The sequence below is a fragment of the Anomaloglossus baeobatrachus genome, chromosome 1 (genome assembly GCF_048569485.1).
Source record: "Anomaloglossus baeobatrachus isolate aAnoBae1 chromosome 1, aAnoBae1.hap1, whole genome shotgun sequence".
Lineage (NCBI taxonomy): Eukaryota > Metazoa > Chordata > Amphibia > Anura > Aromobatidae > Anomaloglossus > Anomaloglossus baeobatrachus.
In genome coordinates this window covers 882,355,429-882,381,022 of record NC_134353.1, presented here as the reverse complement: position 1 = coordinate 882,381,022, position 25,594 = coordinate 882,355,429, and the positions used below count along the sequence as shown (strand labels likewise).

General features: G+C 48.2%; 1 protein-coding gene across 1 annotated transcript in view; it reads right to left on the bottom strand.

The window, feature by feature from the left end:
- LOC142301779 (granzyme A-like) overlaps positions 1-24,562 on the bottom strand; it is a 30,700-nt gene extending 6,138 nt beyond the window's left edge. Inside the window, exons 1-4 of the mRNA XM_075342801.1 lie at positions 24,506-24,562; positions 20,219-20,357; positions 12,940-13,078; positions 7,587-7,862 (exon numbers count right to left, since the gene is read on the bottom strand). Of these exons, the coding sequence (XP_075198916.1) occupies positions 7,587-7,862; positions 12,940-13,078; positions 20,219-20,357; positions 24,506-24,557 (606 nt within the window). The 5' untranslated portion in view covers positions 24,558-24,562. The remainder of the gene's footprint in view (positions 1-7,586; positions 7,863-12,939; positions 13,079-20,218; positions 20,358-24,505) is intronic.
- Positions 24,563-25,594: the final 1,032 nt, after the last annotated feature.

Here is a 25,594-nt window from a genome sequence, read left to right as displayed (position 1 = left end):
TGGCTCATTTCGTCCCTATGGCTGGACTGCCCTCTGCCCAGGAACTCGCTGACGCCTATGTACAACACATCTTCCGGTTGCATGGCTTTCCATCACACATTGTGTCCGACAGAGGAACTCAGTTTACCTCCCGCTTTTGGAGGGCTCTCTGCAAACATCTGGGAGTGACTCTGGACTTTTCTTCAGCCTACCATCCTCAGTCGAATGGCCAAATGGAACGAGTCAATCAGATCTTGACCTCCTTCTTACGTCACTACGTCAACGCCCATCACGACGACTGGTCCACGCTTCTTCCTTGGGCTGAATTCTCCCATAACCACCACGTCAGTGAGTCTTCCTCCAGCTCTCCCTTCCATGTCGTTTACGGACTTCAGCCTTCCGTCCCATTACCTATATCTTCTTCCTCGGATGTCCCTGCTGCTGATGCTGTAGTCCGTGACTTTACAACAATTTGGGACTCTGTCAAGGCGTCCCTTGGACGTGCTTCCCTGCGGATGAAGAGACACGCAGACAAGAGGCGTCTGGATCCTCCGTGTTTCTCTCCAGGAGATCTGGTCTGGCTTGCTTCCAAGTACGTCCGATTGAAGCTACCATCATACAAGCTGGGCCCTCGCTACATCGGGCCGTTTAAAGTCCTCAGCAAAATAAATGAGGTCTCCTACAAGCTGCAGCTCCCGGCCACGATGAGAATACCCAACTCCTTCCACGTCTCCCTGCTCAAGCCGGTTGTCCTTGGTCCCTTCTCCGCTGCTGCCAGTTCTGCTCCTCCTCCTATTGCTGATGATGACATCTATGCGGTAAGGGATATCGTGGCCATGAAAACCGTGCGGGGCCGACAGTTCTTCCTGGTGGACTGGGCAGGGTATGGTCCTGAAGATAGGTCCTGGGAACCCCGGGAGAATGTGGGTACTCCTCTGATACGTGCCTTCCTGTCCCGGTTGCGGGGAGGGGGGCGTGGGGGAGGGGGTACTGTCACGCTCCCCGGCTCCCCTGCTAGGCTCCCCGGCTCCCCTGCCATGCTCCCCGGCTCCCCTGCCTTGCTTACCGGCTCCCCTGCCACGCTTCCCCGCTCTCAGGTCGCGCTCCGCCGCTCCTGTGCCAGGCTTCCCGGTCCCCCGCTCCACAGCCTTCCTGCTCCATCGCCTGCGGTCCCCAGGCAGCCCGGTCCCCGCTCCCGGCGCCCGTCGGCAACTCGGCCCCAGCCCGGCTCTCCTGCCTCCTGTTCACCGCTCCCTGCTCTGGCTTCTGGCACCCGGGCCTCGCGCATGCGCATTAGGGCGCGCGCGCGGTCATTGACCCTCTCTTAAAGGGCCAGTGTCCTCCAACAGGATATTGAAGAATCAGGTACAGGGTATATAGGGGAATCCTTTCCAAGTGGGTGGGGCCTGTTCTTCGTGTTTTGCTAAGCTAGGAGTCAGGTCTCCTTGTGTCTTGCGGTATACTTACCTATCTCTCTCCTAGAGTCGCTCCTGCCTCGCCATCCGGTCCTGACGATTCCCGAACCCCGAACGGTGACTGTCCGCCATCCCGTCAGTCCATACCATCTCTGATTCCTGTGGTGACCCGTCTTCTCGCTCCGTCGGTTCCGGACTCTGCCTGACAACATCTCGGCCTCCGAACCTGAGCTCCGTCACCCGGACTACCTTCGGTGACTCCGTGGTCCCAGGGACTTCTACACTCCACTCCTTTGAACAGACTATCCTGCTACCTGTAGTGCTCCGGCTACCAGACCCCTTGCCTTCAGTGAGGTGTTCGGCCCAGTGGATCGACCTCCTGGGTCTGCCCGTCCACCTGGCCCTAACATCACTCAGATGAGCACTGTGCCCAGAGCGCACAGCTATGGGTCCCGTGAGTCAGGGGGGCCCGGTGCCAGCTCCAGACCCCCCCTGCCTGGGGGCCCCCGCCCATCATCACACTCTCAACTGTATCGGCATAACAGGTACTGATACAAGTGAAAGCAATGATGAAAGAGCTTTCCGCTTTCCGCTCCTTCATCCATCGGCTGTGTCCTGCAGTCTGATAATCCGGCAGCACTTTCACTTCCAAAGTACTGCGAGACTGTCGGATTGCGGGACATATTCATATGCTGCAGTCTGACAATCTGGCAGCCCTTTTACATGCTGACGGACTGTTGGGATCCAGCAGTAATTACTTTCAAAGTGCTATCGGACTGTCAAATTAAAGGTCACAGCAGTGTTCCACAGTTCGACAATCCGGCAGCACTTTCACTTGGACTATTTGGCAGTCAGGTCACCTGAGGTCACACCGTGGGAACCTGGGTGTGGCTTCCAGTGAACTGAGTGACGTTACCTTCTCACAGCCGAATCCCCCTATCAGTGTTTCCCAAAAGGCTGCAGAGAGCAGATATGTTTTCTCCTCTATGCAGACTCTAGATGTAGCAGGGCCAGCATTGTCATTGGACTTTGTATGGATTTTCTTGAATGTACAAGGGTGTTTTGAAGGTTAAAAAAGGGGTGAAAGAGGGTGTATTTATGTTATTTCAATTAAAGGATTTTTTCAGTGTTTCTATTTAATTTCTTTTTTACTTACAAGATTAGTAATGGAGGTGTCTCAGATGTCTCCCATTACTAATCCACGGCTCGATTGCAGCTCTGATTTTTGACAAATCCCAGCTGTCATTAACCCCTTTATATTACCCCAATTGCCACTGATTACCACCGCACCAAGGAAATCTGGATGAGAAGGGTAAAGTGCCAGAATTGGCACATCTAATGTGATGTGCCATTTCTTGGCAGCTGCGGGCTGGTATTTTTAGGTTGGAGGGACCAATACCCATGGCTTCTTCCATCCTGATAATACTAGCCCCATCTGTCTCCTTTACTGTAACTGGTTATCAAAAATGGGGGGAACCAAAGCCTTTTTTTAATTATTTAAATAATTAATAAATGGTGTATAATTCCCTCTATTTTGATATCCAGCCATGATTAAGCTCACTGGTGAGGGTTGCAGCCTATAGCTGTTGGTTTAGACCACACTGGCTATGAAAATATTGCGGGAGCCTTCATAATTTTTTTTATTTTTTTTTAAAGTGATTTCCTGGGCTAATCACAGCCATGCCAATTCTTGACATGGCTCTAATGGGGCTAGAAGTGCCCACACCGGAAAAGCTTGCTGATTGGCTGCTCTGTAACCTTTCAACAAGCTATATGTGGATGGCAGACCTGAACAGGAACCAGACATGCAAGTAAAAGTGTATGTTCGGGTTTGCTCATCCCTACTTATGACATCTTTCATATAGGCTTGTGTCTTTACTATTTCATCATCATTATTGCATTGTTACGATCTAGTCTACTACATTATTTCTTTAGTCAATTGAGCCTTCAGTATCATATATGGGTGACCTATCAAAAAATGCCAAATCAGATCCGATGATGTAATCCTACTTACAGTTGCATCACCTATATTCTCTAAATGGGCTATAGTAAGCAGTGGGGACCGCAGGGATTTGTGCTAGGACCAATTATTTTGAATCTCTTTATTAATGACTTTGTAGCTGGGATTGAGAGTAAAGTGTCAGTCTTTTATGATGACATCAAATTATTAAAAACTGACCTTGATAGTACAATATTGTAAAATGATCTGGATAAGATGTCAGAATGGGCAGATACTTGGCAAATGAGATTTAATGTTGATAAATGTAAAGCAATGTACCTAGGATGGAGTAATCCTATAGCTGCGTATACATTAAATGGAATTAAACTTGGGACTACAGAACAGGAGAAGGACTTGGGTATTCTCATTACAAATAATCTGAGGAGAAGTACGCAATGTCAGACAGCAGCTGCTAAAGAAAACAAGATTTTAAGGTGTATAAAAATAGAGATTAGATCCTGTGATCCCAACGTATTGTTACCCCTCTATAAATCACTTGTAAGGCCACATCTAGAGTATGGAATCTAGCTTTGGGCTCCACATTTTAAAAAGGACATTCAGAAGTCAGTTCAAAGGCGGAAACTAGATTATTGAAAGGAATTGAGGCCGCCCATATGAAGAGAGGTGGAAAAAGTTAGCTATGTTTAGCTTAGAAAAAAGACGTCTTAGAAGAGATCTGATTTATATGTGTCGCGGGCGGAGGAGGGGACGCCGCGCTCTCCCACTGCTCGGGTCTGGCTGCCGCGGCTGCTGCGGCCTGCTGCTGCTCGGTGGCTCGAGCGATGGGCCGGATCCCGGGGACTCGAGCGGCGCTCCTCGCCCATGAGTGAAAGGGGATTGGGATTTGGGATAGTTTATTGTCCGTGACGCCACCCACGGTTGTGGTGATTTGTTGACACCACCGCTGCTCTGTATGTGGATCCCGGGGACTGATGACAGGGAGCAGCAAAGTTGTTGGTTCTCCCCTCCGTGGGTAGGGGGTAGTTGTCCCGGGGCCCGGTGATGAAGTGGGTGATGCAGGGCTTGGTGGGGTGCAGGGACGTGGGGGCAGCGCTGTGCCTTGCGGCACTGTGGTACTCACTCAGCCTGAGACGATGACACAGTTCTCGGTAAAACACACGGCTGGAAAGACGGTTCCCACGGACTTGCTTTCCCCAGTAGTTGACGGTGACGGTCCCTTTTTCCTGCACCTAAGATGATGATGGTTTCGATGGGTTCCCACCGGTAACCCGCTCCCCGGCTTGGATATGGGCCGGAGGAGCCCTACTTTGCCCGCAGGCGCTGGCCCTGAGAAACTGGTGCCCTGGCGGTGGCGGTGTCTCTCTGTAACGGTTGGACTGTTGCCTTCATTCGGGACTTGGTTGTTGGGAGACCCAGAGGTCCCCTTCACTAACGGATTTGGCAAATTCACGGCGACTCCTAGCCTTGCCGGGATCCGAAAGGCCCCTGCCACTGGTGCTGACTGCTCTTCGTATACCGCTCCGGTACCGCCGGGCCACCACCCGTCCGTGGTCCTTCCAGCAACCTCCAAGCAGTCACCCCTGCAGACAGTCACCGCCGTCTGCTGACCTTGCTGTCTCAGTCCGGGGCACACACCCGGACCAGCTTCAGGCTTTAGAAATTGTCACTTTCCCTTTACTTCAGCTTCTCTCCTTAGCTCCTCTACCACTTCCTTCTACTTCCTCCTCCCAAACTCTATCTGCCTGGTTCTCCCGCCTCCAGGGCTATGAACTCCTCGGTGGGCGGAGCCGACCGCCTGGCCCATCCCCTGGTGTGGACATCAGCCCCTGGAGGAAGGCAACAAGGATTTTAGGTTAGCCTTGGTGTTCCTAACTGGGGTGTAGGGTGTGGTGGTGTTGTGACCTGTGACCCCTGGCTTGCCCAGGGCGTCACATATGTATAAATACACGTGTGGTCAAAACAAATGACTGGCACATGACTTATTCCTTCCAAAGATAACACTAAGGACCAGGGGACACTCACTGCGAGTGGAAGAAAAGCGATTCCGACAGCTAAATAGGAAAGGGTTCTTTACAGTTAGAGCAGTCAGACTGTGGAATGTTCTACCACAAGAGGTAGTAATGGCAGATACTATAATAGCTTTGAATAAAAGGGCTGGATGATTTACTCAGTACACATAACATTGTTGGTTATAAATGACTTAATGACAAAATGTATAATTGGTGGAGAAAGGTTGAACTAGATGGAACTAGTGCTTTTTTAACCCTATGAAACTACTGTATGTACAATTCTTTACCTTCTCTGTGGGGAAGACGTGTAGCTTCTTTACTCTGCAGTGACATTTCAGAACATCGCTGCAGAGTACGAGATGGATACCCGGATGTTTAAAGGGGTTATCCGGCTTATTTTGACTTTTTTTTATTATTTCCCTATTGGGCTACATTGGGGCAGGTAAGTAGATAGTGAGCGTTTACCTGCCCTGCTGTCAGCCCCTCTCCCCCGGCTCAGAGTGGTCATGTGACCGCTCCTGCCGCGATTTGCTGATTCCGGTCATTTCATGTCAACATGGGCAGGACCATGTTGACATGCAAATCTGGGAACAGCTTGTTGCCGCCCTGCTGGGCAGGTACAATGCGTGAGTCCCCGTCCCCCTTTCCTGCACCCTCCCACACATTCCCCCGCACCCCGTACTCTCCCCCGGCACTGCTGTGGGACCCGTGAGCTGAGGGGGGGGCCAGCACTGGGCCCCCTGCTCAGGATCGCACATTCAAATGTATCAGCAGCATATGTGATACCGATACATTTGAAAGCACTTATGAGAGGGAGCGCTGCTTCTCATCACTGTCCCGCTGTCTGTGTCTGACAGTTCAGGACAGCGGGGACGTCACTACTGTGCTAATATGTCCAGACCAGACAGCCGACGAACGTGCAGAAGCGGCGGGGACCGAGGAGGGGTAAGTATGTATTTCCTACATGTGTTCCCTATGGGGGTAGGGAGGTCGGTGCAGAACGATGGGGGGGTTGGTACAGAGCACCGTGTGTGTGTGTGACAAGGGGGAGGGTTGCAGAGCCCGATGTGTGTGTGGGGTGCAGAGCCATGTGTGTGTGTGTGCGGTGCAGAGCTATATGTGTGTGTGCGGTGCAGAGCCCTATGTGTGTGTGGTGTGCAGAGCCCTATGTGAGTGTGGTGTGCAGAGCCCTATGTGTGTGTGCGGTGCAGAGTCCTATGTGTATGTGCGGTGTGCAGAGCCTGATGTGTGTGTGTGGGGACTGCAGAGCCCGATGTGGTGGGCGGTGCAAAGCCCTATGTGTGTGTGCAGTGCAGAGCCTGAAGTGTTTGTGTGGGGAGTGCAGAGCCCGATGTGGTGGGGGGTGCAGAGCCCGATGTGTGTGTGCGGTGCAGAGCCCTATGTGGTGCTGTTATTTCCATTGCTAGAGTGATAACAGGTCAGGTGCTAGGGCAGAATACTGACATGGAATTAGTGATGTGTCGGTTGCGAACGATCCGACACAAAGATCCGGCTCCCTGCTGTTACTGACAGGAGCCTGATCACTAGTGTGAGCCATTAAAATATCTAAACGGCTCTTTTCGCCGTCGGGGCCCCGCCCACCCGCGGCTGAACTCCGCCTACTCAGCAATCTAATTGGCCCCTTGTGAGTGGGCGCGGTTTGTCCGCGGGTTGGCGGGGCTTTGGCGGTGTTACTATAATCTTAAATATGTGTTCACCTGGGGTGAACACATATTTAATAAGGAGCCGAGAACGAGCTGAAAGAGCCGGCTCTTTTTGGTGAGCGGAGCCATGGGAACCTGATCCCCAAAAAGAGCCGGACTGCCCATCACTACATGGAATGTGTGTGCAGGGGGCGGGGCTGGACACTGGGGTGGGGCTGGACACAGGCCGTGTGGTGCCAGCTCTGACTGGGAGGTTTTGCACAGGAAGTTATCATGTTTGCTTGAGCTGAATGTAAACAGAGAGCTTCAGAGAATAAAGTCATAATTCAAGAGGAACAAAAGTTAAAAAACAAAAAATAACAATGTAGGGGTGTTTTATATGACAATACAGCACAGATTAGCTTAACAAGAATGTTTGAGTTTATGTCGGATAACTCCTTTAAAATCTATTGCCAATACGGAAGCAGATACATTTTATTAAGTGCTGATCCAGTTTCCCTAGAGTCACGCTTTATCTAATAAAGTGAAACAATATAGACGCACACATGATATTACTTACCGCGCATGTGTCAGCCTTTTGCTTCTTATTTGGGGCTCCGGCACACATCATGCTGTCTGTTATGGTTTGTTTCTTTTTGCTGTATACTTTCTTACAGACCTTATTGTCAACAATTGCCAGATTAACTTCTTGTAGGACGTCTGATAGTGTCATTTTACTTAAACTAGTTTGTCCCCACCCGGCCGCGCTGCATATCTTCTTGGCAGTAATGTTTTCTTCTCTTTTTGGTAGTGGAAGAAGAGCAACAAACTTGTTCAGCTTTGCAGGTTTCTCCAGCTGTAACATAAAAAATAAACTGTATGAAGACAAACCATAAAAATATGGCTTCAGTGCTTGAGAATATATTGGGGTTTGAAGCCAATGTAGAACCTATTCATTTAATAAAGTTCAAAAAGACTGTCCAAAAAACACATCGATGGCCTATCCTCATTGTGTAATTGGTGGTGGTCCAATTTCTTGGTCTTCCTCTGATCAGCACTTGAATGGGACAGATCTTCAGTATCCGACACAGTTGTAGGTACAGATGCACTGCTATGGTACATAAATACTGATGGGGCATCTAAGCTTATTGGCATACAGCAGACCTTTTGTTCTAGTGATCCTGGGGGGTTAGACCCAAGATATTCAGACATTGTTGGCCAATCCTCAGGGCATCAATACATGTAGCTTGAAACCGTGCCCCTTAACAAATATAATAACACTTGCAAAAACGTAAAACAAAAACAATAAATAAAGTAGAAAAAAAATTGAGAAGATTTTCTCACCTGTTGTAATGATTATCTTTTAGTACTTGAAAATGTATTGTATAGGTTTCCTTCTTCCTATCAACATGACCAAATATGTGCAGATGTGTTCATCCTTAGGGTACGTGCCCACAATTAGGACCTACTGCGACACGGCGAGTCCTGACCTGCGTGGCCGCGAGTCTCCTCCGCAGGAGAATGCAGGAGACCGCAGCTGCTTGTACTCATGATCAGGGTTCAGTGCGCTGCCGTCTTCTCTCTGTCCTCCCTGCGGAGGACGCTTGCGACTCCACAGCAAACAATTGACAGGAAGCCGCATTGCAGGTCAGTTTACGGTGCGGGCAGTGCTCGCACAGTGGGCACAGGTTTTCTAGAAATCCCATCCACTGTGCTTGTGTGACGCCCCTGGACTAGTCAGGTCGTCACAGGGTACTGCACGCTCTTTATCTCCCAGTGCAGGACTCAACCCCTCTTGGTTCTGAGTTCCCAACTTGCAGCACTGCCTCCATCAGCATCTAAAAATCCTAATTACACCTCGCACCACACCCTGTCAGGCACACCAGTGGGCTGCTAAGCTGGAATAGGGCCATCCACCTAGGGGTCAGGCAGGGAGGTGGGAGGTGACAAGTCAGTTCAGTGGTAACCCTCGAGCAGTGAGGAGCTCGGGGAAGCTGTGAGTTGGAGCTCCCAGGTGAGAAGCAGATTGGGTTGCAGGGAGTGGTCTGGACCCGGAATAGTCGGAGACCCGGTTGCGGCATATTGTGACTGGGTGCCTGGCTAGTCGAGGAGGACGGCCGGCAGCTCCAGTCCAATAGCCGGTCTGGGGCCGAAAGCAAGTCGGGGTACTGGACCCTAGGTCGGGGAGAGGCTTCAAGCAACCCGGCAATTAACCTGCAGAGGACAGGGCCTTTATGGACTGTTCCCATGAAGCTCAGAGATCGGGGGCACTAGCGCAAAGAGGGGGATAGGGCTTTCCAAACAAAGCAGTCCATTGAAATCCCAAGCGTGAGCTCCTGAGAGTAAGCTCCTCTACTACCCATAGTAGGGAGTGGGGCCCGGACAGCTCCAAGCTTACGGGCCACTTGGACACTTCTAAAATTCTGTGCATGGAGGCAGGATCCGGACTATCATGCAGTACTGCAGGGGATCGAACCCAGACGACCTCCCCCAAGAGGGCAGCAGCACCCAGAGACTTGGTTTACCACGTTGTCAGGGTCTGCTTTCCTTCTGAGTGAGTAGTACCTGATTAACCCCTGCTACCAGCGAGTCTGCGCTCCCCCTGCACTCCATACCACTACCCGGGGTCCCGGGGCCTTCCCTACACATGGAGGGTAACGTCATCTGGCTGCCCCACTTCATCACCCCGGGTACTCCCAACGGCAGCGGCGGTACTCCCTATTACCGCACACCACGGGTGGCGTGACAAACTATATATCTCCCCTGTAAATAACCCCCCCATCACGTTTTGGCGTGACTTGAGGCCCCGTGTCTGGAGACCCTCAAGTCACGAGTAGTGACACCCGGATCCGAGCGGTTCGACCGCTGTTGGGGCGGTATATGTCCAAAACACTTGTACTGTACATTGCAGCATTTTGGACGCACGTAAGAGCTGAGAACAACGCCCTACAGAATAACTTTTTTTTTGATTGTTCAAAGCTGGTCATCTTGCCCCAAACAACTTAGGATAGCTTGAACTAAGATAAAAGTTAAGTTATACATGCTGAAGAGTGGACTACCTCTAGATACTAGATCTAAAGTACACGTACTGTATATGTATAAGGTTCCTCTCATTCAGACCATTCAGACTCCAAGAAGTATCACTAAAGTACATAAGATCATGCAAGTTATATAAAATGCTATGCAACAAAATGGCTGAGGCAAAATATCCATTTGTATTAGGCCCGTTTCACACATCCAGCATTTCGCCGGATTGCCGGATCTGGCACACTCCAGTACAGTAACACAGTAACATAGTTTCTAAGGCTGAAGGAAGACCTTATGTCCATCTAGTTCAGCCTATTTTTACTGCAGCTGTTCTGCAGTGTTGAACCTGTGGATGGCAAAAACCCACAGTGTAGAAGCCAATTTTCTTCATTGGGAAAAAAATTATTTCCCGACTCCTAAGCTGGGTCATCTATCTACCTGTAATATTATGTTATTCATAACCTTCTATACTGTTGCTATCAAGAAAAGCATCCATTCCTCTCTTAAATTCATTCAGTGAGTTGGCCATCACCACTTCCCCAGGAAGAGAGTTCCAGAGCCTCACTGCTCTTACCGTGAAGAACCCTCTTCTATGCTGATGTAGGAATTTTCTTTCCTCCAAATGAAGAGAATGCCCCATTGTACTTGTCACAGTCCTTTGTACAAACAGATCATGGGAGAGATCTCTGTATTGCCCTCTGATATACTTGTACATATTTATTAGGTCTCCCCTAAGTTTTCTCTTTTCTAGAGTAAATAGACCTAATTTTGATAATCTTTCTGGGTATTGTAATGCACCCACTCCATTTATTATTTTAGTTGCCTCTGAACCCTTTCAAGTCCGGTAATGTCTTTCTTGAGCAACGGCGCCCAAAATTGCAAACAATACTCCTAGTGTGGTCTGACGAGTGATTTGTACAAAGGGAGAATTATGTTTTGATTTCGTGCCCCCAGACCTCTTCTAATGCATCCCATGAGACTATTTGCTTTGGTGGCAGCTGCCTGACACTGGGCACTCCATTTTAGCTTCTTATTGACAAAGATGCCTAAAGGCCCATTTACACGCAACAAGATTCTAACGAGATGTCGTTGGGGGTCACGGAATTCGTGACGCACATTTGGCCTCGTAAGCGATGTCGTTGCATGTAACACCTACGAGCGAGTGTTAACGATCAAAAATACTCACCTAATCGTTGATCATTGACACGTCATTCATTTTCATTGTCGTCGTTAATATCGTTGCTCGTTGTGAACGCAGGTTGTTCATCATTCCTGAGGCAGCACACATCGCTACGTGTGACACCCCAGGAACAACGAACAACACCGTACCTGCGTCCTCTGGCAACGAGGTGGGCATGTTTTTCCTTCGGCTGCTCTCCGCCCCTCCGCTTCTGTTGGCCACCTGCTGTGTGACGTCGCTGTGACGCCGCACGAACCACCCCCTGAGAAAAGAGGCTGTCCGCCGGCCACAGCGATGTCGCTAGGTAGATAAGTATGCGTGATGGGGACTAACGATATTGTGCGCCACGGGCAGTGATTTGCCCGTGACGCACAAACGACAGGGGCGGGTGCGATAGGCAGCGACATCGCTAGCGATGTCGCTGTGTGGTGTAAAGCAGCCATAAGTCTTTTTCCATGTCTGATTTCCCCAGCAGTTTCCCGTTTAGTAAGTAATCGTAGCATCTGTTTTCCCTTCTCAAGTGCAGAACGTTACACTTATCTGTATTAAACCTCATTTGCCATTTTTCAATTTTTCAGCCCAATTCTCCAATTTATTCAAATCCCTCTGTAGTTGCAAACTGTCCTCCATTGTGTTAACTACCTTACATAGTTTTGTATCATCTGCAAATACTGATATTTTACTCTGTAAGCCATCCACCAGATCATTAATAAATATATTAAAGTGCAATACAGTACAATAGCATGGCGGCAACCTCCGGTCACATGCTGTCATGTGACCGCAGCATGTGACCGGAGCTTGTCGCGATGCAATTGTACAGTATTGCACTGAACTGGAGTGTGTCGGATCCGGCGAAATGCCAGATGTGTGAAACGAGCCTTAGAGAAAAGCAAAAGAATTAGAGGTAAATTAAATTCTCCCGTCACACGATTTGAGCCCTGTGTCCTCAATGTAGCTCGGCTTTTCAGCATCTATACTTGATGATGAGGCTTGCAGCACTGGGTAGGCGCAGATATCATGATCTGTGTTGCCTGATGTGCTGACTAGACCTCCAGTGATGTATCTCGTAACATTTTGCTGCACTCTGTGATGTCAGAGTCTTATGCATATCGAGAGGCTTGGCGCTGTGTGAAGGTGCCAAAAAAGCTGCAGAGTACATCGCTGGCCTGGTGCTAGAGGAAGCTCTCGGAATAACTAGGCAAAAGGCAGTGGTGGCCAGACAGGTGCGCGGTGAGGTACACAAAATCACCAGTTTGTATAAAATATGGTGGCTTTGAATATGGTGGGAAGTAGGTTGACATTTTGTTTTATACTCCCATGAACCAACCTTAGCATCATATAGATATTTCTCTGGTCCATTCAGCCCTCACTTCCTCTTGATTAACTTGTTTGATCTGAAGGCGAGGAGACAGAAGCTGGTACTGATTGGATACAGGCCTCATGGGATATCAATACCCCAGGTGCCCCCCAGCAGCACAAGCCCGGACACAAATCGAAGGGCGCCGGTATGGGAGGGGATTTTAGGCTTTATTATCTTACCTGGAGGAAACATGTGGAATCAGAAGAAGTAGTCCTAGTAGTGGACAACCCCCTTAATATTTATTTATAAAGCACCATTGCGTCCATGGTGCGGTACATGGGAAGACCTCATTCTACAGTCCTCGATTTCTGGTTCTAACTTTGATTTACATCCTCCATTACATCTCTACATTGTTTATATTCTTACCTCTAAAAGCTGAAGGTCATTTATCCTGAATTTCTCGTCATAACAGGGGTACTTAATGCCTCGTTTAATTGTTAAATTCTGCTGTCCTTGATTATCTTTCAGACTGTGCGCGCCCAGTATGGCATACGCTCTAGGGTCACTGAAAACAAAATTAAACATATCACCTAAGTGAGAACTATTCTGTAGACAAATAAAGACTTGGTGGGTCAATAATCACTTTATATTTTTAAAGAGAATGAAGCATCTGTATATTCTATTTAAAATAACATAGTGGTATATATTCCTTTTATTTTTTGTTCTATATTTTTGTATTCTATTTTCTGTACATAATTACTGAGGAGGACGCCATATTGCTTCAGCTGCTGTAAACATCAATGAATTGATTTGCTTTACAGCACTCACATGACCCATAGGAACCAGGAGAACCTGTAGTCTTGGAGATGACTCATTTACGTGGAGTATTGTGGTCATGCTGTGTGATCTGTAGGGGGAGGAGGTAAGCTGTAACATCACCTTCTTTGGATGGTGGAACCTGAATTATCTATAGCTAGGTGTTAGCTTTGATTGTAATCCTGCCTTTGATGATAATGAGATGACCGGGAAGATGTGATCTTTGCAGAACAGGATGTGTCAGCCTATGCTGAATTTCAGTGACCAGAGTGAAAACAACAAGATTTCAAGCTTCCTTTTTTATTATTATTTTATAGATAGTTTACTAATAGACTATAACTATACAAAAAATAAAATCTTTAAAAAATATGTTTCAAAAAAACTCAGTTGTTGATATGGCTAACTGAAAAGATGGTAATGAATAGCAAGCTTTCAAGATTACTCAGGTCTCTTTATCTCTGAGCCGCAATGCATTTCAGCTAGATGTGCATCTCCCGACGCACATCCAGCTGAATCAAGGCAGGGACTGCGGTCATGAGGGCCCCCACCACCCCTGGCGATCTTCAGCTCACGGAGAGCCTACCTTTCCCACCGCATGCCACGTGTTCTCCACCTTCGCATTGCCTGCAGCAGTGTGATGAGGTCGCAGAGTGATGATCTCATCACGCTGCTGCACACTGGGCTGCGGGATGATGTGCCGGCATTCTGCTCTGCTCCACTCATGGTTGGGTAGATACTAGCGTGTATGGGCTCCTTCCAGATATGAGGTAATTTCAACACATGGCCAATTTGCATGCAATACCCTAAAAGTGCTTTCCATACAAATTTGCCGTGTATGCAGTGGCTGATGTGACACTGGGCCCCTATGCTGCGGCTGTGACTGAAGGGGGCCTGGGCAGGGTCCGGGGCTTAATAAAGCTAAGCCGGGCCACCCTTTTCACCGGGCCACATACACCAGTCATAGTTGTAATGCCCTGATGGCGGCCCTGGGTTATAACTTATTATTAATCCCTTTAGGATTCATGATGTGTACAGCAGTACTTGAAAGGTTATGAACCCTTCAGAATAGCTATACTCCTTGGCATAGACAGACACTGTTTTTTACAATGTACCACTTGCATCAGCTAATGACTTGGTTGCCCCTCATATATGGCAGGAGATGACAAATCAATAGACAACCCTGGCACACCAATTGCACAAAAAAGCTGCAGCAAACATAATGGGTTGCAAAGCAGCACTGGAAGAAAAACACACTCACTGGAAGACTTTACCACATGGAAACAAGCAATTTTCACATTGGATATTGGCCCTTACCTCTGCTAAACAGGACGACTTCACAACACTCATATCTTTCCTATCACATAACCCCAAACACTTATTCAATACCTTTAGTTCCCTCCTCTGCCCACTCTTGACCCCTCCGACATCTCTCATTTCTTTGTCTTGTGCTTCAAAAACAAGATCAACCACATGAAACAAACTTAAAAGGGGTGATCCAAAATCAAAGTTGATCCTTAGGCCTTGTGCGCACTAGGCGTTTTTGCCGCGTTTTTAGCGGCGTTTTTTACCGCGTTTTTGTGCTGAAAACGCAGTGACATTGCTTCCCCAGCAATGTCAATGGGTTTTCATAAGTGCTGTCCGCACACAGCGGGTTTTTTTAGCTGCGTTTTTGTGGTGACCACAAAAACGCAGCATGTCAATTATTTCTGCGTTTTTCACTGCGTTTTTCACCCATTGAGTTCAATGAGATGTTCAAAAACGCAATGAAAAAGGCACATTGCAAATATAGCTGCGTTTCTATGACTAAAAACGCAGCTATAAACGCAAGGGGTGGGTACTACAGTGACGTGTACAGGAAGAGGATTCCTTCTGTTGGTAAACACAGAAGCATGAATCCTCCCGGTACCGTCACCGCTGCGTCCACAACCCGCCCGGTGCCATGTTAGCTCCGTGCGGCGCCATGTCTGGGCGGGAGGTGGAGGCAGCGGCGAAAACCAAAGTGAACAGTAGAAAAAAAAAATGTCATATATACTCACCTGTCTGCAGGGTCCCGGTGCCATGTCCGCTCCTGTCCCGGTCCCGCCGCTCTGGCTGTGTGCAGTCTCCCCGGGGCAGGACCTTGCTTGCAGGACCTGGCGGTGGATCACCTGATGCAGTCACCTGACGCATCAGCTGATCGTAGTCTCGCCGGCTTTTTCGCGCCCGGCCTGCTATCAGCTGATCCTGCCGTCAGGGGACTTCATCAGCTGATTACCGGCAGCTCCTACAGCGATCGGACGGGATCAGACTCCTGTCCAATCGATCGCTCTAGGAGCTGCCGGTAATCAGCACAGCACATAAGTGAGTATTATTTTTTTTTTTTCTACTGATGCATCAGCTGATTGTATAACCGGCTTTTATACAATCAGCTGATGTGTGATGGGATTCAGGCACTTGATCCTGACATCTGATCGCTTTGCCTTCCAGCAAACCGATCAGATGATATTGGATCCGGATTGGACGGCGCGGGACCCTAACCCAGGATTACTGCGGAGGGGGGTTTATTTCAATAAAGATGGAGTCACTAATTGTGTTGTGTTTTATTTCTAATAAAAAAAATTTTCTGTGTGTTGTTTTTTTTTTTTTTATCATTACTAGAAATTCATGGTGGCCATGTCTAATATTGGCGTGACACCATGAATTTCGGGCTTAGGGCTAGCTGATAATATACAGCTAGCCCTAACTCCATTATTACCTAGCTAGCCACCCGGCATCAGGGCAGCTGGAAGAGTTGGATACAGCGCCAGAAGATGGCGCTTCTATGAAAGCGCCATTTTCTGGGGTGGCTGCGGACTGCAATTCGCAGTGGGGGTGCCCAGAGATCTTGGGCACCCTGCACTGTGGATTCCAATCCCCAGCTGCCTAGTTGTACCCGGCTGGACTCAAAAATTAGGCGAAGCCCACGTCATTTTTTTTTTTAATTATTTCATGAAATTCATGAAATAATTAAAAAAAAAGGGCTTCTCTATATTTTTGGTTCCCAGCCGGGTACAACTAGGCAGCTGGGGGTTGGGGGCAGCCCGTACCTGCCTGCTGTACCCGGCTAGCATACAAAAATATGGCGAAGCCCATGTCATTTTTTTTTTCTTTTTGGGCAAAAAACTGCATACACTAGTGAATGGAGGATGCTGAGCCTTGTAGTTCTGCAGCTGCTGTCTGCTCTCCTGCATACACTAGTTCTGCAGCTGTCTGCTCTCCTGCATACAATGAACATTTTGAAGAAGGAAATGACATCAGACCTTTTTTTTTTTTTTTTTTTTCATCAACAATCTTTAATGGCATTGTGCACTGATTAAAAACGCAGTAAGCAAAAACGCAGCAAAAAACGCACCAAATCGCGGCAAAAACGCATGCGTTTTTGCCGCGTTTTTTTAGCCGCGGGTGTGTTTTTTGAGACAAAAACGCACATAAAAACGCAGCGTGAAAAAAACGCCTAGTGCGCACATACCCTTAAATGCACACTGACAGTGCGCTCTCTTGCCAGCTAGTCACTTCTCATTAGAAACTGCAAGGGAGTGCACTAGCACCAGAGCTGCGGCAACCCTCAACCTACAGTCTGCCTCCTCATTACCCTGTACATAATATGCCCATGTGCGCAGGGTCCTCTAACCCTCTGTACCAGTGTTTGTTCGTTTACTTTATGTATGGTTTTATAATTGTAACTCACATGTACAGCATCATAAAATTAATAGGGCTTAAAAAATAATTATAATTTTCCATATACCTGTATAAATTTAATCTAAAACAACATCAGATTTTCAAGCAAGACATGAATTGAATGTTCATGTTTGAATCATAAGCTGGCACCAAAGGTGTTTCAGAGAGTTTGGAAGAACATACAACCGGCCTCACAACTGCAGACCACACGTAACCGCACCAGCCCAGAACCTCCACATCCAGCATCTTCACCTCCAAAATTGTCTGAGACCGGCCAACCTGACAGCTGCTGCAACAATCGATGCATTACCAAAGAATTTCTGCACAAACTGTCAGAAACCGCCTTGTTCGCATGTAACTGCTGAACATTCTGCAGCGATTTAACAGCACATGTGCGCTTCAAATCGCTGCAGAAACTCTGCATAATGGTTGCAGTTTTTCTGTAGAAAAAAAGCCGATTTCATGCGCTATGGCTGCTGCCCTCACCATAGACAGAGGGGAGCTGCATCCAAAGCACATGGAATAATTGACACGCTGCTTTTATGAACGCACGGATTTGGGTCAAAATTTTAGCACCCAAATCGCTGAGTTCAAAAAAGCAACGTGCGCACGTCTCATGCACAATCTACATAGATTATGCTGGGGTCGCAAGATGCATGCATGTACGCTGCAGTGCAATACGTAGTGTAAATGCATGTAATTACGCAACGTGTGCATGAGCCCTTAAGGAGACTCATCTGTTGCTTGTCATCCTCATTGGCGGTCTCCACCTAACTTCTGTTAGTTGTCGTAACTGACTTGTGTGAGCACATGCTCATATTCAATGATGTCTGGCATGTTGGAGAGGGGTTCTCTTCACAGATGAATCCTGGTTTTCATACAGGACAGATGGCAGAGTGGCAAATGGTGGTCACACCAGATACTGTTTTTTCTGACCTGCGGGACACCCCTAAGGCCTGTTTCACATGTCAGTGAAAAACACAGATGTTTATCACTCACGTATTAAAAACGCCTATGTCCCCCCATGTGCCATGATTCATGGCACACATTGGTTGTCCATGTGCAATCCGTGATACGTGATCCGTACTCCGTGATTGCACATGGCTATAAAATCACATGTCCCGTTCCTGCTGTCCGTGGTGCTGAACTTTCCGGGTCTGCTGCATCCGGCCGCCGCTGTCTCTCACCTCTGCAGCTACTTCCGGGTCGGCTCTGGCTGGATACATGAATATGCATGCCATAATGAGCCGGCCTGGAAGAAGCAGAGAGCAGCTGCCAAACACAGCATCACTGGAGAAGGTGAGTTAAAAATGCTTTTTGTTTTCAATGTACATTTTTTTCTGGTACATGTTTCACGGACCACACCATAGTGTGGTCCGTGGGACATCAGTGATGCCAGGAAAAAACGGACATGTCTCTGTGCGGCAATCACAGACACGCATGCACACCGCACGGGGACACGGTCAGTGAAAAATCACTGATGTGTGCGCAGACCCATTGATTATAATGGATCTGCGTATGTACGTGATACTGGTACGTATAAAAAAAGCACATACGTACCAGAATCACTGATGTCTGAAACAGGCCTAATACTGTAAAAGTGCACATTTTAGAGCGTCATTTTATTGTGGCCAGCCTAAGGCACACCTATGCAATAATCATGCTGTCTAATCAGCAACTTCATTTGCCATTCCTGTGAGGTGATGGATTTTTCTCCGCAAAGGAGAAGTTCTCAGTTCTCACTAACACAAATTTAGACAAATTTGTCAATTCATGTCCACCCTTCCTTATTACTAATAGGATATTGAAAGATATGATCTGGGAAGATAATCTATATTTGACTTATGGTAAGGGGAGACCCAGTAATGGTCTCAGCCACCAATTTTTTTTCAAAATACTTTAATAGGGCATCTTACGGAAGGGCTCCTTAGGATTGCTGGATAACAGAAATAAACCTTAGGGAACCCCCCCCAATAAAAATGTATGTTTTTTCACTATTGGTAACATTGTTAGTATATTTTACAGTAGGGTACACATGTGGCGCCCTGGACAAGCCAGGTTGTCACAGGTACTACAGCAACACACCCCACACCCCGGTTAGGAACATCAGAGTCACACACAAATCCTTGTTGCCTCCCTCCAGGGGCTGATGTCCACACCAGGTGGGGCGGAGCCAGGCAGTTGGCTCCACCCACCGAGGAGTTCACAGTCCAGGATTCGGGAAAAGGAAGAAGAACAGAGAGAAAAGTGAGGGAAAGTGAAGTGGAAAGAGGGAAGTGGTAGTTGAGGAGCAGACTGACCGTGTCCGGGTACGTGGCCCGGGCACATACAGCAAGGTTGGCAGACGGTGGTGACCGTCTGCAGGAGAGGCCGATTGACGCACAACCGTAAGGACCAGGGTCGGGCAGGCAAGCCAGCACCATTCGGCAGGGCCTACGGACCCCGACCAGGCTTGGAGTCGCCGTTAAACCGGTCAAATCCATCAGCGACGGGAACCTCTGGAGTTTCCCAGCAGCAAAGACCCGACTGAAGGCAAACGCTCAACTGTGAAGGGAAATACAGCTACCGCCACAGCTAGAGTTCCCAGGGCCAGCGCCGGCGGGCAAAAGGGGCTTTTCTGGCAAATACACCGCTGAGGAGCGGGTCACCGGTGGGAAGTCATCGGGGCCGAAAACACATCAAAGGTGCAGGAAGAGACAGTCATCGCCAACCTACCAGGAGTGACCACCGCAGCCGTCTGTGGGACCCATCCATCCAGCCGTTTGTTTTACCAGAGACTCCGTGTACGTTACTGGCTGAGTGAGTACCACCGTGCCATCTGGCACTGCGCTGCCCCCGCGACCCTGCACCTCCCCAACTCCTGCCATCCACCCTCCAGTTGCTATCACCGGGCCCCGGGACCACCAAACCCCCCTACCCACGGAGGGGAGAGAAACACCTCAGCTGCTCCCTGTCATCGCTCCCGGGATCCCCGTCCAGAGCAGCGTTGGTGTCCCATTATCACCACAAACCGTGGGTGGAGTCACGGACTGACTTCCCAAACCCAGAAATCATCCCCTTTCACTCACGGGTGAGGAGCGCCGCTCGAGTCCCCGTATCCGGCCCACCGCTCGAGCCACCGAGCAGCAGCAGCGCCGGACCCGAGCGTGGTGAGCGCAGCGTCCCCTCCTCCGTCCGCGACACACATACTTACGCATTACAATGAGCGGCAGTTAAAATCCAGTTTGCTTTAATTAATGCCCCACCACATGGATTTTTAAACTTCAGAAGAGCCATGTATGGTCTGGAGTGTGGAGCGGCCTCTTTTCCTCCAATAATATCCATACAGACATCTGTGGGTAAGAATGATATTTTAAATTACGAAATGAATAACATATTCCAAAAATATTTCTCCATTTCATAGACAAAAATTATGGTCTAGATGCTTAACTTTCCTAACATCATATTAGTACTTTAGGTAGCCCCTCCTGATCTTCAGAACACAAGGATCTCAATCCCTGGTGATTGCCCCTTAAGGTTACTTTGCACGCTGCGATATCGGTACCAATATCGCTAGCGAGCGTACCCGCCCCCGTCGGTTGTGCGACACGGGCAAACCGCAGCCCGTGGCGCACAACATCGCTAACATCCGTCACACAGACTTACCTGCCCTGCGACGTTGCTCTGGCCGGCAAACCGCCTCCTTTCTAAGGGGTTGTGGTTTGTGCGGCGTCACAGCGACGTCACACGGCAGCCCTCCAAAAGCAGAGGAGGGGCGGAGATGAGCGGCCGGAACACGCCACCCACCTACTTCCTTCCTCATTGCTGGTGGACGGAGGTAAGGAGATGTTCGTCGTTCCTGCAGTGTCACACATAGCGATGTGTGATGCCACAGGAGCGAGGAACAACATCGCTACTTACCAGACAATGATTTTTGGTATATGAACGACCTCTCGTATACCAACGATTTTTGTCTCTTTTGCGATCGTTTAAGGTCGCTCCTGCCTGTCACACGCTGCGATGTCACTAACAGCGCCAGATGTGCGTCACAAACACTGTGACCCCAACGATATATCGTTAGCGATGTCGCAGTGTGTAAATGGCCCTTTAGTCACCGCCTTCACATTTTTGATTCTAAAAACTCAATTCAGTTCAAAAATTTAGATTCATTAGGATCTGTGAATTTCAGGAAATTTAAAATGAATTGATTATGAGTCGCCCACCACAGTGCTGCAGCGGTCGCCTGTGGGACACTGCGGGGACTTCTCTGTAGGGACTCTTCTGGCAGCAGGTATGTCAGGTTCACTTTCATAGGAGTCGTGAAGCCACTCTCGGTTTGCGGTCAGGGCGAGGGGTGACCGCCACTGCAGTTTAACGAGCGTCTGGGGCTGATGGTATCTGCAGCTAGATGATATGGCCTCCCGAGAGTGAGGCTGACCCCAGGGGCTCGGGTATATGTGTGTGGAACAACAGGTCGCAGAAGAACTCAGTCTCAGTCCAGAAATGTCTTTCAACTGTTTACTCACTTTCTGATGGTAGGGTGAGGCAACCCAGGCGATACTGCGATGAACCAGGTGGAACCAGGTATCCTTCTGGCTGGTATAGGAGTAACTGCTGATTTGCCTTCCTAGCACTACTTGTTTCGGACAACCCTTGACTTAAAGTACCGTGGGATTCATCCAGGGAAGTCGCAGCTGCCTTTTCTCCCCTTTCTGACCCGTTTGCTGGCAGCGTGGACCAAGGATAAGATGGCTCCAGGCTCGATCCTTCTTATGGGCCCCCTCGTTGCTGCTGATGCTCGGGCTCTGTATTGGTTGGTGTGAAACCTCTAGTCCCACCACCTGCAGGATTTAGCAGACCACTAAATGGATATCTGGCTCTAGGGACCTGTACCCAGTGCGTGCATCATTACCAGGAGTCCTCGTACTCAACTAACTCCTTACTGCTCTCTCTCTTCGGGTGTCTTTTAGACTGACTGTGTGGCAATGTACTCCCCCGCCAGCAGCCACTACACGTGCAGGGTCTGACTAATGTTCCGCTCTCCAGCGTCCGCACTTCAGACTCGGCTGCTCCATTCCTACTCCTTTGACTGCCACTGCAACAACTCCTTTTCCAGCTTCTCTACAGCACCACACTAGCTGAGATGTGGAGGCCACGTCCCCTCCTGGGTTTGCCCAGGGGATCCTCCCAATGTGTGTGTGAAGACCTGGTTAAGTGTGTGTCTGTACGTGCACACCCTACTCAGCCTTTGGGATTACCTGTTTGTACTGACCCAGCATGGGTGCAGTACTCAGTGGTGCCTGACCAGGTCAGGGGCGCCACAATTAATTTAGAATCAATTCCCTCATCATTAATAGCATTGCTGGTATTGCGTACTAGTAGTATAATATTGTATAGTTTTCAGGATACAAGTGTGGCAAACGCATTTAGACCAAAAAGAAGTCTGACGCACAACGAAAAAACACCAAAACAACACCACAAACGGGGGAAAACCGGGAACACAATACAACAGAGGTCCCTCCCACTAGGGAGAGGGGTGAGGGGGCATCTCCTGAACTCGCTCCCTAGAATTCCTATACAGGTTCTTTCAACCTGTCGGTGAGCAGGATACCTTGGGTCCTCAGCTGTCCCTAAACTCACCCTGCCTAGTGAGTAGACCGACGAGTTCACTAGACTCGCCTCTACAATACAGAAACACAAGGAAAGGAAAACAAACAGAGGAAATACCGCAACACATATGTGACGCCCCTGGACTATCAGGTCGTCACAGGGTATTGCACACACTGCCCTCCCGTGCAGCATCCACCTCCTTCTTGGTTATGGGTCCCCAACTATATGGTGTCGCCTACATCAGCTAATCAAAACCCTAGGTACACTCTGCACCACACCTACCAAACACACCAGTGGACGGCTTGAGTGGAATAGAGTCGCCCACCTGGGGGGTTGGAGAGAGGAGGTCAGGAGTGTCAGGAGGAGAGAGTTTTAGTTTGGAAGTGAAGGAGAAAAGAAGTCAGAAGCAGGGTTCCTAGGAAGATATCTAGGTGGCAGACGGTGATTGCAGGGGATCGTGGCAAGGGGCATGGAACTGTCGAGGAGGACAGCCGGCGGCTTTGCACCATCACCGGGCTGGGACAAGGGCACGACGGGGTACGTGGACCCTAGGTCAGGCAGTAGCTTCAGGCAACCTGACAATTCACCCAACGAGAACGGAGCCTGCAAGATCTGCTCTCCACCCGCTCCAAAATCGGGGTACTAGCGCAACGAGGGGTATAGGACTTTCCACTCAAAACGATCCAGAAAATCCCAAGCGTGAACCGTGAGAGCAAGCTCCTACACTTAGCCCTAGTGGGGAGCGGGACCTGGAAAGTTCCATACTACCGGGACCAACAGAGAAGTAAACTTAGTGCCAGGAGGCAGGTCATGGATCACTAGGCAGCACCATTGGTGACGGGACCTGAACTAGCTTCCCTCAGCGGCAGCGGTATCCAGAACTTTGGTTTATCCAGTTGTCGGGTCGGTGTCAGCTTAATGGACTGAGTGAGTACGCAAGTGACCCCTCTGCACCCAACGGCACTCTCCCACACCATCACGGAGCCCCGGGGTATTCCCCCTACACGTGGAGGGTCACAACACCTGGCTGCCCCGTTCGATCATCACCGGGTACTCCCAACTGCAGCGGTGGTACTCCAATTACCACATACCACGGGTGGCATCACAAACTTTACAATCCCCTGTAAATATCCCCTTCATTTGAGTGGCCGCACGACCCCCGGGTCCGGAGACCCCTCGAGCCACCGCGGATGCAGATCCGAGCAGCTCGGCTGCTGGCACAGGGGCGGCACACCTCAGGATAAGGTCTGGCTTCTGGAATGCTTCAACTCAGCTCCTTCCACCAAAGAGGCCAGTATACAGATGGATTTGTATCAACAGCTTTGATTGCTGGGAAACCCCTATTTAAACCTAACGGGTGTGACTACAAAGTAATTGCAGCTGAAGCACTCGGCTAGAGACTGCTTTAGAAGATCCCAGAAGCAAAATGACATTAACCATTTAGGTACTAAAGGAAACAAAACCACATTTAAATGTCCCAGATAGAGATAAGGGGCTACAGTCCTCAAGCTGCCACTAGTTTCCGAAAACAGGGAGACGACCGTGACAATAGTGGTATAGTACTGTTTAATACTGGTATAGTTTGTATTGTAGTGTGTAGTAGTTTGCTATTGTATAATGTTATGGAAGTATGTAGTAGTATGGTATTTGTAGTATCATGGTATTGTACAGTAGTATTATAGTAATGTGTAGCAGTAATTTCATATTGTGTAATAGAAGTATAAGATTGTGTGGTAGTATGCTTAGGTGAATTAATATAGTAGTGTGTAGCAGTATAAAATTGTGTAGTATGGTAGTAATACAGTATTGTATAGTAGTAATGTAGTATTGTTTGATAGCATGCAGAACATAAAACAATTCACATCAACTATATAACATTTACCGTACTTACATCCATTGATGTGAAGCAAGGAGAACACGAGCAGTGTTAGAAGGTGTTCCATTCTCAGTGATCTCCTCAGTAGCTTACACTGGGTATGCAGTCATTTATGTATACTACATGTATGTCATGTGGTTTGACTTCTGAGAAATATCTGCATATTGTTGTTTGTGAGTCAAATCATTATTAGTAATGTTGCCTTCAAGGAAAATGAAGTTTGACGTGATGCAGTCGGATACTTCAGAAGGATTCTGCTTTGTTTCCTTGAGTAAGCATAATTGAAGATGTTTCCACTTGTGGAATACAAGGTTTTGGGTTATCATGTAAAAATGTTACTGTTCTACTGCTTTATTTATGTAATTAGATTTCTCCTGATATTGTTTTTATTCACTTTACGTGGTTGTTACACTGTATGTATTTAATGAGATTTGTTCTGGCTCTACTTCTGGTTCCATAATTATCAACAAATTTTGGTTCTGGTACTGTATTTATGTACTGTACTTAGTTCTAGCACTGTATATGTAAGAGGTGACCTTTAATTTTGTTTGAGTTTGATTGAACTTTGGTGTCTTTTTGTTGAATTTTTCATGTTTTGTTGAATTGACCACTATAAACAAGGTATTATGTTGTCCTGTCCATAGTCACTTGTCAGCTCTAAAAATGGCTACTATGGACACACCTAACACAAGCCACTTTGTCTAGCATATCCAAAAATAATACTTGTACAATTGAAACCAGAAGTTAACATACACTATCTAATAAGATACCTCTGCAGGTTTTTCTCACTATCTGACATTAAATCAGAATAAACCTTTCCCGAATTAGGTCAATTAGGAACCAAAATTATTTATATTTGCCAAATATCAGAATAATGAGAGATTATTTTAAGGCATTTTTATTACTTACTGAAAAGTCAAAAGTTTACATACATTTTATTAGTATTTGGTACCATTGCCCTTAAACTGTATGACTTGAGTGAAATGTTTTGCATATCCTTCCACAAGCTTTTCACAATAGTTGGTAGTAATTTGGTCCCATTTCTTCTGACAGATCTGGAGTAACTGAGCCATGTTTATAGGTTGCCTTGCTCGCACCGGCCTT